Consider the following 12,965-nt stretch of genomic DNA (forward strand, 5'->3'; position numbering starts at 1 on the left):
CCTAATAAAATCATGTGGACTTTCTTCAAATAATTCCTGGCTTCCCAAGTGTAGATTAATCCTGTTTCTCAGATTGTTTTCCAATGACTTCCTTATCACTGACATTAGACTCATGCACCTCATCTGTGGCCAGTCAAGATTTAAAATTCAGGACTCCACCAATCTCCTCCTTCGCCTCCCATAGCAACCTGGGAAACATCTAATTAGGCCTGGCTATTTATCCACCTTTAAGACCACTAAGACATCCCTCCTCCTCTTTGATGGTAACATATTGTAGAATTGCATTGCCCCCCCTCTCCCCTGACTTCTCCAACTACAAAGCCCTTATCCTTGGTGAATACAGATGAGAAGGATTCATTTAGACCTCACCCATGTCATCTGGCTCTTCATACACTTTACCAGTTTGACAATCAGGTTAACCACTTTCTCTTAATATATTTATAAAATACCTCAGAATTTTCATTAATCTCATTTGCTGGTGATATCTTCTGTCCCCTCTTTTGTCCTCCTAATTTCTTTTTTAAGTTCTTCCCAGGACGTCCTAAAGTCCTCCCTTATTTTCAGACCACTATACCTGCCATATGCTTCCTGTCTTTTATACAGCCTTTGATCTCCTTTTTGTCTGTACCATTTATTCTTATGGGGAGCATGTTGGCCCTGAACACTCACTGTTTCACTTTTGAATGACTCTTATTGTCTGATGTAGACTTGCCTGCAGGTAGCTCTCCCAGTCTACTTTTGCCAGTTCCTGTCTTAGGATGTTGAAATTGGCCTTCCCCCAATTCAGGACTTTCACTTCCAGACCATACTTATCCCTTTCCATAAATATCTTGAAACATTATTATAGGCACTATCCCCAAAATACTCTCCCAATGCCCACCTTTTCCTTGCCCTGAATGTGTAGACCAGTAAATATTAAAGCCAATTTCTCAAAGTGAAAGCCTTTCACACTTTGTCAACTTTTTGTCTGTGTGGAGACACAACCATTATCTAGTCATTCTCGTGTTGTTCTCTTACAAATTGTGAAGGAAATCCCAAGATCTCTTTAGGTCTCTGGTTATGTCTATTATTCTTGAAAGTATTGTGAGCATGACCTTTATGAATAACTTAATTTCTATATAATGCCATGTTCCTAATTTGTTTACAATCAAGCAAGGAGCTGAGCATCTTGGGTTCCTAATCCTTTTTCCTGTGTTCCTTCCCAGTTTATTTTTCCATGTATTGACAAAGGAGTATACAATCAGACTCGGGACATGCTATAGAACAGTAGTAAACAAACAGCACAGTCAGCTAAACTATGAATAGAGATACTAAATTCTGAAAATGGAAACCATTGGATTTGTAATATATTTGTAATATAATTCCTAATGTATTTATATGTACATACAGTGGAATGCAAAAGTTTGGGCACCCCGGTCAAAATTTCTGTTACTGTGAGTAGCTAAGCGAGTAAAAGATGACCTGATTTCCAAAAGCCATAAAGTGAAAGATGACACATTTCTTTAATATTTTAAGCAAGATTACTTTTTTTTATTTCCATCTTTTACAGTTTCAAAATAACAAAAAAAGGAAAAGGGTCCGAAGCAAAAGTTTGGGCACCCTGCATGGTCAGTACTTAGTAACACCCCCTTTGGCAAGTATCACAGCCTGTAAACGCTTTCTGTAGCCAGCTAAGAGTCTTTCAATTCTTGTTTGGGGGATTTTTGCCTATTCTTCCTTGCAAAAGGCTTCCAGTTCTGTGAGATTCTTGGGCCATCTTGCATGCACTGCTCTTTTGAGGTCTATCCACAGATTTTCGATGATGTTTAGGTAGGGGGACTGTGAGGGCCATGGCAAAACCTTCAGCTTGTGCCTCTTGAGGTAGTCATTGTGGATTTTGAGGTGTGTTTAGGATTGTTATCCTGTTATAGAAGCCATTCTCTTTTCATCTTCAGCTTTTTTACAGACGGTGTGATGTTTGCTTCCAAAATTTGCTGGTATTTAATTGAATTCATTCTTCCCTCTACCAGTGAAATGTTCCCCGTGCCACTGGCTGCAAAACAAGCCCAAAGGATGATCGATCCACCCCCGTGCATAACAGTTGGAGAGGTGTTCTTTTAATGAAATTCTGCACCCTTTTTTCTCCAAGCATACCTTTGCTCATTGCGGCCAAAAAGTTCTATTTTAACTTCATCAGTCCACAGGACTTGTTTCCAAAATGCATCAGACTTGTTTAGATGTTCCTTTGCAAACTTCTGACGCTGAATTTTGTGGTGAGGGTGCAGGATAGGTTTTCTTCTGATGACTCTTCCACGAAGGTCATATTTGTGCAGGTGTTGCTGCACAGTGGAACAGTGCACCACCACTCCAGAGTCTGCTAAATCTTCCTGAAAGTCTTTTGCAGTCAAACGGGGGTTTTGATTTGCCTTTCTAGCAACCCTACGAGCATTTATCTCAGAAAGTTTTCTTGGTCTTCCAGACCTCAACTTGACCTCCACCATTCCTGTTTACTGCCATTTCTTAATTACATTACGAACTGAGGAAACGGCTACCTGAAAACGCTTTGCTATCTTATAGCCTTCTCCTGCTTTGTGGGCATCATTTATTTTAATTTTCAGAGTGCTAGGCAGCTACTTAGAGGAGCCCATGGCTGTTGATTGTTGGGACAAGGTTTGAGGCATCAGGGTATTTATAAAGGTTTGAAATTTGCATCACCTGGCCTTTCCAAACGATGATTGTGAATAAGCCATAGTCCTAACAAGCTAATGAAGGTCTGAGACCTTCGTAAAAATTATCTGAGAGCTCAAATCTCTTGGGGTGCCCAAACTTAAACAAAAATAATACACTAATCTTGCTTAAAATGTTGAAAAGAATGTTTCATCTTTAACTTTATGACTTTTGGAGATTAGTTCATCTTCTACTCACTTAACTATTCACAGTAACAGAAATTTTGATCAGGGGTGCCCAAACTTCTGCATGCCACTGTATTTATTCATGAATGGACTATACTATGTAGAGACTAAACAATGATCAAGGATTGCTTGATTGGCCTTAAAATGATTGATAGGTGATTGAGAAAGTTGAGGCTCAGGAAAGGTCATTCATGAATTGAGGACAGCTTGTGGGGGGGGGGAAAAGAAGTGGCTATGTAGTGGCAAAAAGCCAAGTTGTTACTGTGAGGAGGAGAATCAGCTAAAAATGAGCACCAGTGAGTATGCAGACGTGGAAGCATAACCTGGGTTAGACAGGTGATCAAAGAGTGTAATAGCTATGCTTCCACTTGTCTGGCAATGTACTGATTGCCTTTGTGTGCCTTTACTGTTTGTACGTTGAACCTGTATGTTATTGTTTAAATAGTCCAAGCACAAGAATACCTGTATCCCACTGAACACAATGTCTTTCAATCTCTCGCCATTTAAAAAGTATTCTGCATTTTAAGTTATATGAATTACTTTATATTTTATATTTCATCTGCCTTGTCTCTGCATCTTTCTCACAGTCCACATTACCATCAAGCTTTGGGTCTTCAGCAAAATTGGATATATTACACTTGATCCTCTCAACTAAATCATTGATGTAGATTTTGCACAACTGGTGCCCCAGCACTGTCGCCTATGGTATCACACATGTTTATAGTTTCCCAACTCAAAAATGACTTGTTGATTCTTATTCTCTGTCTATTAATTAATCCTTGGTTCATTTTATATTATCCCCAGTAGCATGCGCTCTAACTGTATTTATCCCTTGTGTGGCACCTTATTGAAGTTCTTCTAAAAGCCCAAATACATCACATCAACTTGTTTGCCCTTATCTTTTCTGCTAGTTATAACATCAAAAATGTTCCAACAGATTTGTAAAACGTGATTTTAAATCCACATTGACCCTCCATAACGCTGTTATTGTTTTCCAAGTTCTCTGTTACTACTACAGTAGATTCCAGTACTTTTCCCCCACTGATGCAAGGCTAACTAGTCTTTGGATCCGTTTTTTTCCTCTCTTGACTATTGGGGTGCCATTTGCTACTCTACAATATGTGGGAACTGTTCTCGGATCTCTAACATGTTGAAAGATGATAACCATTGCATCCTCCATCTGCATTCCCACCTCCTTCAAAACCCTAGGTTGCAGGTCATCAGATTCTGGAGACTTATGGGCATTTGGTCCCATTTAATTTCTCCAATATTAGCTTTTTATTAATGCTTATGCCATTGAGTTCCTCACTTACTCTGCTATTTGCAGAAGGTATTGTGTCTTCCATGAAGTCAGACTTGTTTAATTTTTCTGCCATTTCTGTATTCCCCAATATAATTTCTCCTGTTTCAGACTATAAAGGACACATTAACTTGCTAATATTTTCCAATTTACTTCAGAAGCTCTTGTACTCTATTTTTAACTTTCTCTCTGACCCATTATCATATTCTACAGTATCTTTTCTTGTCCATTTCTTGGACCTGATTTCCCAGTCCTTGGGACTATTTATAAGCCTTTTCCTCTGATCTAATGCTCTCTTTAACTTCTCTTGATAACCAAAGCAGGATCACTACTCACTTTGTTTTTTTTCTGCCTTGAAGGGTTACTTGTTCCTCGTAAACTATGTATTAATTCTTCAAAATTTAGTCATTGCTGCTCTGCTGTCATATTCTATAGTAGTTCCCTAATCAACCATTGGCGACTCACACCTTATACCTTCTTAGTTGGATTTATTCAGAGTTGTTCAGATTTATTCATTTTCACTCTTAATATATAAAGACCCCTTAATTATCAGATCATCAACTAATCCTTTCTCATTACATAATACAGCTTGTTCCCTTGTTCTTTCCTCATCATACTGATTTAGAAAACAATCTTACACAGTTCATAAATTCATCCACCACATTCTTATTGACAATTTGGTTTAGGATCCCATAACTAGAGTAAAACTGTAGGCAAGCTCAAGCCAAGCTTTTTAACAGGGAATTTATACAAGCACATATTTTTATGACAAAAACATCACTAAGTGAAAATCACTTAAAAAACACATCCTACGAATATCACGTAGGCAGTTTTTTTGGGCAGATTACATACACTTTTACTTTCCCACAAATATATGAAGTTATTTTTATGCTTTAGCGCAGGTGGAATTTGCAAAGAAGGTTGGCAATATGTTTACAGTCATCTGGTGTTCTGCTGGTCTTTGATTTAATCATATCTCTATTATCAAAACATTTTCCTTTATCCCTGTATTTTATAACAGTGATTCATCAATTTCTGATATGAAACATCCTGCAGAAATGAATTATTTCTTGGTTTATTGCAAACAACTGTAAATTATTCATTTTGTCAAACTGCTCCAATTTTTATTTGCATTCTAAGTTATAGTGGCATAAGAGACACCATGTATAAAGAAAAAGTTAGCTTCTTTCTGTAAAACAAGTAATATTTAGTTCAAAACATGTGTACAAAATAGCAACATGGTAAATATTCTAGCGCATAAATGAAAAGAGTTTAATTCATCCTCTAGATGCGTCATTTCCTAGTAATGCTCTTAATACAATGGGTATTTTGTAGTAAATTATAACTAAAATGATTTCCATGTCAATCCCAAGTTGATAAAGGGACTAATGTTCCTTTAGTTACAAAGAATTAAGAAATGGTTAGCACAGCTGACTGAATAGGAATAATATCACTCACCATGTTCTTGTTCCCAATTAGCAATTGAGACCCCTAAGACATTATAGCATTGACTCCTCTGAGTAGAGTCTATTTAAATCCTGTAATGCTGTGTTACTAGAAATTGCCATTACAACTACTGTACATATACAAGAACAACAACTTAATGAGCAACTGTGGGATAAGGAGGTTCATCTTAAATAATAGGACTTGAACTACCTCACAAAACATGGGCCCCTTTTCTTTGTAGCTGTTGACTTCCCTTCTAAATAGCATTTGTCATCATTTTTTAAAATTTGTAGGCAAAAGTAAAAAAACTGTGAATGCTGCCATTCAGAAAGAAAAACAGGACTTTCAGATCTGATGGAAGGTTATTGACCTGAAACATTTATTCTCTTTCTCTTTCCACATTGCTGTTGCTTTGCTCAGTATTTCCAGCAGTTTTCACTTTTATATCAAAATATAAAAGGACTTAAACTATAAGAAATATCTGTTATGGCTGTGTTGGAGTTGTTTCATTTTTATGTGATGCCTGTAATTATTTCAAAATTCCCTACCTAAGGATAAACAGATTTGTTTACTCTCAGTCATCAGTAAATTGAAGTAAGTTGTTGTCAACAGTGCTATTAGATGGAATGTATTCATCAACTATAAGCTCACCAGTGCCTGGTGTGGTTTCCACAGGACCATTTGAGATCAGACTCCATTATAGTGGCTGCCCAGAGAAAATGGGAATGTGTCACAATTTGAATTTGCAATGTGCCTTCCATGGAAGTGTGGTTAAGATGTGAGATATGTGAGAAGGTAGCATTATAGCAGTGGCAAATGATTTTATTTTGGAACGTATAAGTGTTAGTTAGAATTCATCATTGATAGAAATGGTTGTCAATTGATTTATTAAAGAAAGGGGGAACAGAAATGCTCACAGTGCTCTGGGTGTAGCCTCACCAATACCCTGTACAATTTCTAAACCCAACCCTCTTACAATAAAGGCCAATATGCCATTTGTCTTCCAAACTACTACCTGCTAACATTTGTGATTAATGCACAAGAACTCATAGATCATTATGCGCTCCACTCATTTGCAGAGTCTCTCCATTTAGATAGTGGTCTGCCTTTTGATTCCTCTTATTGAAGTGCATAACCTCTCACTTTCCCACATTAAACTCCATATGCAAGTTTTTACCCTCTAACTAAACCTTCCTATATGCCGTTGCAGAGTCCAAAGATCCTCACTGTAACATGCTTTCCCACCTATTTTAATAAACTTGGAGACCTCAAACTCTGCCCCTCCTCTGAGTCATTAGTATTGCTAGTAAAAATGTTGACATCCAGTAAAATAAGAAAAAAATTTCACAGATTTTGAAAAACCAAAATAAAAACAGAAAATGTTGGAAACATTCAGCAAAGCCTGCACTCTTTACTGATGAAGGGGCTCATATATGAATTGTTAACTGTTTCTTTTACATCCTTCCAGCCTGAAAAAGACGCATTTATTATGACTCTGTCTTCTGTGTGATAACCAGTCTTCAATCCATGTTATTACACTTAATCCAGTACTGAGAGCTCTTGTGCAACAGCCTTTAAGTTCTTCTGTGCTACTTGACACTGTTATCTTTGGGATATTTGCAGTGCCCTCCACTGTGAAAACTGATGCAAAGTATTGGTTTAAATTATCTACCTTTTCCTTGTTTCCCACTATTAATTCCTGAGTCTCACCCACTAGGGGTCCCACACTTATTCCTGCTATCTTCTTCCATTTTATATATCCATAGAAGCTTTGGCTGCTTGTTTTGATATTAATTGCCAGAGTGTTTTTACTTTTAAGCAATATTCTCTTTCCTTATTTGCTTTTTAGTTTCCCGCCTCCTTGTCAGGTCTTGAACAAAAAAATCCCAGTTTTCTGGTCTACCATTTGTTTTTACCACTTTGTATTTTCTAGTTTGTGATATAATATTTTTCCTTGACCTCATTTGTTAACTACAGATGGTTCATCTTTCTCATCAAGTCTCTTTCTAATTGGGATAAATTTCTGCTGAGAGTTATGAAGTATCTGCCACGGCCCATCTACTGATCTTTCCTTTTGCCTCTATATTAACATGGAGGCAGAGAGACCATAACGCAGTTCTCCCACTGCAGCAGTTTCACATGCAAGCTTTGGTGAGTGAGGGTCTTTGGTGAGAAGAGTCTGTGGGAACTTCTCAACACTGGTTAATCATTGTGGTGTATATGTGCCAGTCAGGTAGATGGTTGGTGAGCCAGGTTGGGGGGGGGTGGGGGGGGGGGGTGAGTTTAAAAGGGCAGGAGGCTGAGGTAGAGAACAGGGTTCAGTTGGAGGCAAGCTTAAGAAGACTGAGGAGACTCGGCCATGGTCACAGTTTTGTTCCTGGTTGTCAGTGCTATAACGTGACATCACAAGAAAAATGGTCTTTGCTGATTGGCCAAAAGATTTAAATCAGGGGCTGTTAGTGTGGCTCAGGAGTGCATGTTTGAAAATAATTAAATCCAATTTAATTAAATAGAACTGAAATGGCTAGGCAGGTGGTGTGTTGTAACCACAATGTATGAGAACTAGTGGATTACATTTTAGTTCACAGTGACCATGTCAGCAGCAAGTGTTTCCTGATCAAAGGATCTAGAGAGCAATTCAGGAATCTCAGCCCTTAACCTTGTCTAACAGCTGCGAGGTTCTTTCTCCCTCTTTAGGTAAGGGCGGGGGCTGCATAGAGTGTGTGCCAACAGTCCATGGCGCTTTGGCTCAGGGGGTCATTCAAGTGGAGGGTGAAAAATGAAATGTTATAACCATAATTAGAGCTATGGTTAAGGGAACATATATTTGCTGCAGCAAAGATAGTGTCTCAAAGGCTGTGTTGCCTACCTGCTGTCAGGTTAAAGGCACCTCCTCTGGGCTACATTGGAGTAGGAGGAAGAGGATCAGCTCTTTTCGTCCATGTAGGCACTAGTGACATAGGTAGGACTAGGAAGGAGATTTTGCTGAGGAATCATGAGCACCTTGGGGAAAATTCAAAAACAACCACAAGGGTGGTAATCACCTTATTATTAGCTGAACTGTGTGCAAATTGGCAAGGGTAAATAAGTTAAGAAATAAATGTATGGGTGAAGGACTGGTGAAGTAGGAATGAGTTCCATTTCAGAGGATATTGGCACCAGTAGTGGTTGAAGGAGAGAACTGTTCCATTGGGTTGGGCTTCATCTGAACCTGATGGGACCAGTGTCTGGTGAATTCCATAAATAGAGTTATAAACAGGGCTTTAAGCTAACTAGAATTGGGGAGGATTCCAGTGATATGAAAGCCAATAATCGAGAAGAAATGAGAGAGTAGTGGTACAGGACAGTGAAGGGGGGGGGGGGGGGGGGGGGGGGGGATGAAAATTAAGGCCTAACAGGGCAAAAAATATTAGCAAAATGTGCAGAAGAAAGTGAATCCAGAGAATGTAATTAAAAATGGTAAGAAGTCAAAGCTTAAGGCACTTTGTCTGAATGCACATAACATTTGTAACAAGATAGATGAGTTGATGGCACAAATAGAAACAAATGAGTTTGATTTAATAGCTATTACAGAGACATGGTTGCAGGGTGACCAGTACTGGGAACTCTGTATTCCAGATCGTTTGATGTTTGAAAGGAATAGGCAGTAAGGAAAAGGAGCTGTGGTAGTGTTGTTAAGGAAGATATCAATGCAGTGGTGAATAATGATAAAGATGCAATGGATAGCAACGTCAGATCGGTTTGGATGGAAATAAGGAATAGCTTGGAAAAGAAGGTATGAGTGGGAGTGGTTTGTAAGCCCCCAAAGTGTTGCACCTCAAATGGCCATACTATAAATGGGGAAATATCAAAGGCATGTAAGAAGGGAACTGCAATTATCATGGATGATTTTAATCTATTGTTAAATTGGATTAATCAAACAGACAAGAGTACCACGGAATAGAAATTTGTGGACTGCATTGGTGATTGTTTCTTACAGCAGTATGTTTCAGAATCTATCTGGGAGCAGGCTACTTTAGATTTGACTGTATGCCGTGAGGTAGGATCAATTGATCTTGTAGTTAAGAACTCTCTATGGAGTAGTGATCATAGTATGGTAGAATTCCAGGTACACCTCAGGTCGAAGACCAGTCTCCTCAACTAAAGGAAGGGCAATTACAAAAGATATGAAGGAAGAGTTGCAGACAATGGACTGAGAAAATAGGCAAAAGGAAAAGTAAGTAAATAAGCAGCAGCAGATATTTAAGCAGCTATTTCTATTGTCCACTTCCATAGCAACTTCCCATAGCTGACACAAGAGACTGAAGATGCTGCAATTTGGAGCAACAAACAAACTGCTGGAGGAACAAGCAGTAGATTATTTGAACCTCCCAGCGGATTTTATGAACCTCTCATTTCCGCTTGATATCTATCTGGATGGCATCCTAGTACCCAAATGTACAGGATTTTTCTCCTAGTTTCCACCTCTTCTATCAGTTTATACAAGGCTATGTCTGGCTTGCCTAATGCATTGACTGCTCAACAGTTTGTGCAGGGATTTCCAGCAGTGGTTGTTGTCAGTAAGCACCTCCCCTTTAAGCGATGCAGGCATGAATTACAACAGCAATTTTCAGCTGCTACATGGGACACCTGAAATACCTCCATAGTATGGTGCATTAATTTGTAAAAACTCCAATTTGATCTGCTTAAATGAACAAATTATTGCATGAATTGCACAGACAAATTTCTTGTGCAAACAGCACAAGGGAAACTGGCAATATTTCCCCCATGCACTGGTCCTGTTCCAGGTTTCAAGTGAATTTCCAGCACTTTAAATTAAGGAAAATTTTCTACTAGATTACTGTTTGAAAGTTGTTGAGACCCTCCGCAATTGTGCAAAAGAGACTTCTTTTATTACTTCCATTATACCAAGGATTGCAATTATTTTGGAAGGCTATTAAATATTCAGATGTTTTTTTTAAAACTATAATCAAAAATGTGTTTGACTTGCCCTATTTCATTCATTATGAAATTAATGTGCAGTTCAGACAGTACAATATAATGTACTTTGTAACATTAAGGTGATAATTTAATAAGGCAAATTTTTAATAGCAGCACAGAGAGAGAAAGATAATTGTGCCCAGGATAGAGTGAGGATCAAGATCTATTCATGGCTTTATGAATATATTAAATTGTAACCAGTCATGATGTAGTCATGGTGATTTAGATAACAAAATAAGGGAAAATGCTTGAACCAGATGGCAATCTCTTCATTGAATAATGTATTTGTCAGTTTTCATTGCTTGGCATTTATAGGCAGCAGTGTTCCAGGACACTGGTCAGGTATTTAGTTAATTAAGAGGAGACCTTTTCATCAGAAAGCATTGTAAAGAAAATCTGAAACTTAAGAAGTTAGATGCATTTCTCTCAAAATGACGATTATAGAAGGTGTCAAGACGGTTGGGGGGAAAAAATGTCAAAATGCTTTTGTCTGATTGGCAGATATTACCTAAGGATGTCAATCAGGTACAGGGATTACTTGGTGACTGCCTATGAAATATTGTTTTAATTTCTCCGAGTGACTGATAATTTGTAGGCAATTTGAATAAGATAAATTATTCACCACCTGGGGATCCAAAATAACTAACTTTACCTTGAGGAATCACTGCATATTATGCTCATGATGCTCAATTTTTTTGAAATGATAAAGCAAATCCATGACCTCAAAGTAAATCATTGCAAACAAATGTGTCATGTCACTAAGCCAACTGAGAAGATGGATATTAGTTCACCCAAGAACGTTATTCTTTGTTCTGGAACTTTATTAATTTTAATTGAAATCTTTAGAACATTGTAATTTATCAATAATAAATGATTATATCATTATGATTATACTTCCACAATTATCAGTCTGCTTTTGTAATTGTAGAACAGTTTCAGTGCTGATGGAACCAATCAGATATAGTTGTAGCATTCAGAATAGGTAGTGAAAATCATATAAGAAATTAAAGAAAATGATTCATTTGAATTTACTATAGCTATGGAACATAAAACACAAAATAGTATTAAAGTTTCTAAATTGAGCTAAAGACTGTTAATGTAGCCTGCAAAGTGATTGTCCAGTCTAATTTTGCTCAGAATCTCAAAGCAATGGGATATATTTAAGAAGATGATTTAGGGTAAATGTGTTATAGAATAATAGCATTACAGTGGCATACAAAAGTTTGGGCACCCCTGGTCAAAGTTTCTGTTACTGTGAATAGCTAAGCGATAAAAGATGACCTGATTTCCAAAAGCCATAAAGTTAAAGATGACACATTTCTTTAATATTTTAAGCAAGATTACTTTTTTTACTTCCATCTTTACAGTTAAAATAACAAAAAAGGAAAAGGGCCCGAAGCAAAAGTTTGGGCACCCTGCATGGTCAGTACTTAGTAACACCCACTTTGGCAAGTATCACAGCCTGTAAACACTTTCTGTAGCCAGCTAAGAGTCTTTCAATTCTTGTTTGGGGGATTTTTGCCCATTCTTCCTTGCAAAAGGCTTCTAGTTCTGTGAGATTCTTGGGCCATCTTGCATGGACTGCTCTGTTGAGGTCTATCCACAGGTTTTTGGTGATGTTAGGTAGGGGGACTGTGAGGGGCCATGGCAAACCTTCAGCTTGTGCCTCTTGAGGTAGTCCATTGTGGATTTTGAGGTGTGTTTAGGATTGTTATCCTGTTGTAGAAGCCATCCTCTTTTCATCTTCAGCTTTTTTACAGACGGTGTGATGTTTGCTTCCAGAATTTACTGGTATTTAATTGAATTCATTCTTCCCTCTACCAGTGAAATGTTCCCCGTGCCACTGGCTGCAACACAAGCCCAAAGCATGATTGATCCACCCCCGTGATTAACAGGTGGAGAGGTGTTCTTTTCACGTAATTTTGCACCTTTTTTCTCCAAACATACCTTTGCTCATTGTAGCCAAAAAGTTCTATTTTAACTTAATCAGTCCACAGGACTTGTTTCCAAAATGCATCAGGCTTGTTTAGTTGTTCCTTTGCAAACTTCTGATGCTGAATTTTGTGGTGAGGATGCAGGAAAGTTTGTCATCTTTAACTTTATGCCTTTTGGAAATCAGGTCATCTTTTACTCGCTTAGCTATTCACAGCAATAAATTTTGACTAGGGGTGCCCAAACTTCTGCATGCCGCTGTATGCTATGGAAATAGGCCCTCGGCCAACCGTGCTAGCACTAATCATCAGCCACCCATCTATGCTAATCCCTCCCATTTAATTTTCCTGACATTCCCATCAACTTTCTCCAGATTCTGCCACTCGCCTACATTAGGGGCAATTTACAGTAACAAA

General features: G+C 38.1%; 1 protein-coding gene across 9 annotated transcripts in view; it reads left to right on the top strand.

Moving 5' to 3' along the window:
- invs (inversin) overlaps nucleotides 1-12,965 on the top strand; it is a 356,685-nt gene that overhangs the window by 69,400 nt on the left and 274,320 nt on the right. The window contains exon 4 of one of the 9 annotated variants that reach the window (XM_052016845.1): nucleotides 1,550-1,607. The exons of the other annotated variants lie outside the window; for them this stretch is intronic. Within the exon in view, the coding sequence (XP_051872805.1) occupies nucleotides 1,550-1,607 (58 nt within the window). The remainder of the gene's footprint in view (nucleotides 1-1,549; nucleotides 1,608-12,965) is intronic. 9 annotated transcript variants of the gene reach the window in all.

The sequence above is a fragment of the Pristis pectinata genome, chromosome 5 (genome assembly GCF_009764475.1).
Source record: "Pristis pectinata isolate sPriPec2 chromosome 5, sPriPec2.1.pri, whole genome shotgun sequence".
Lineage (NCBI taxonomy): Eukaryota > Metazoa > Chordata > Chondrichthyes > Rhinopristiformes > Pristidae > Pristis > Pristis pectinata.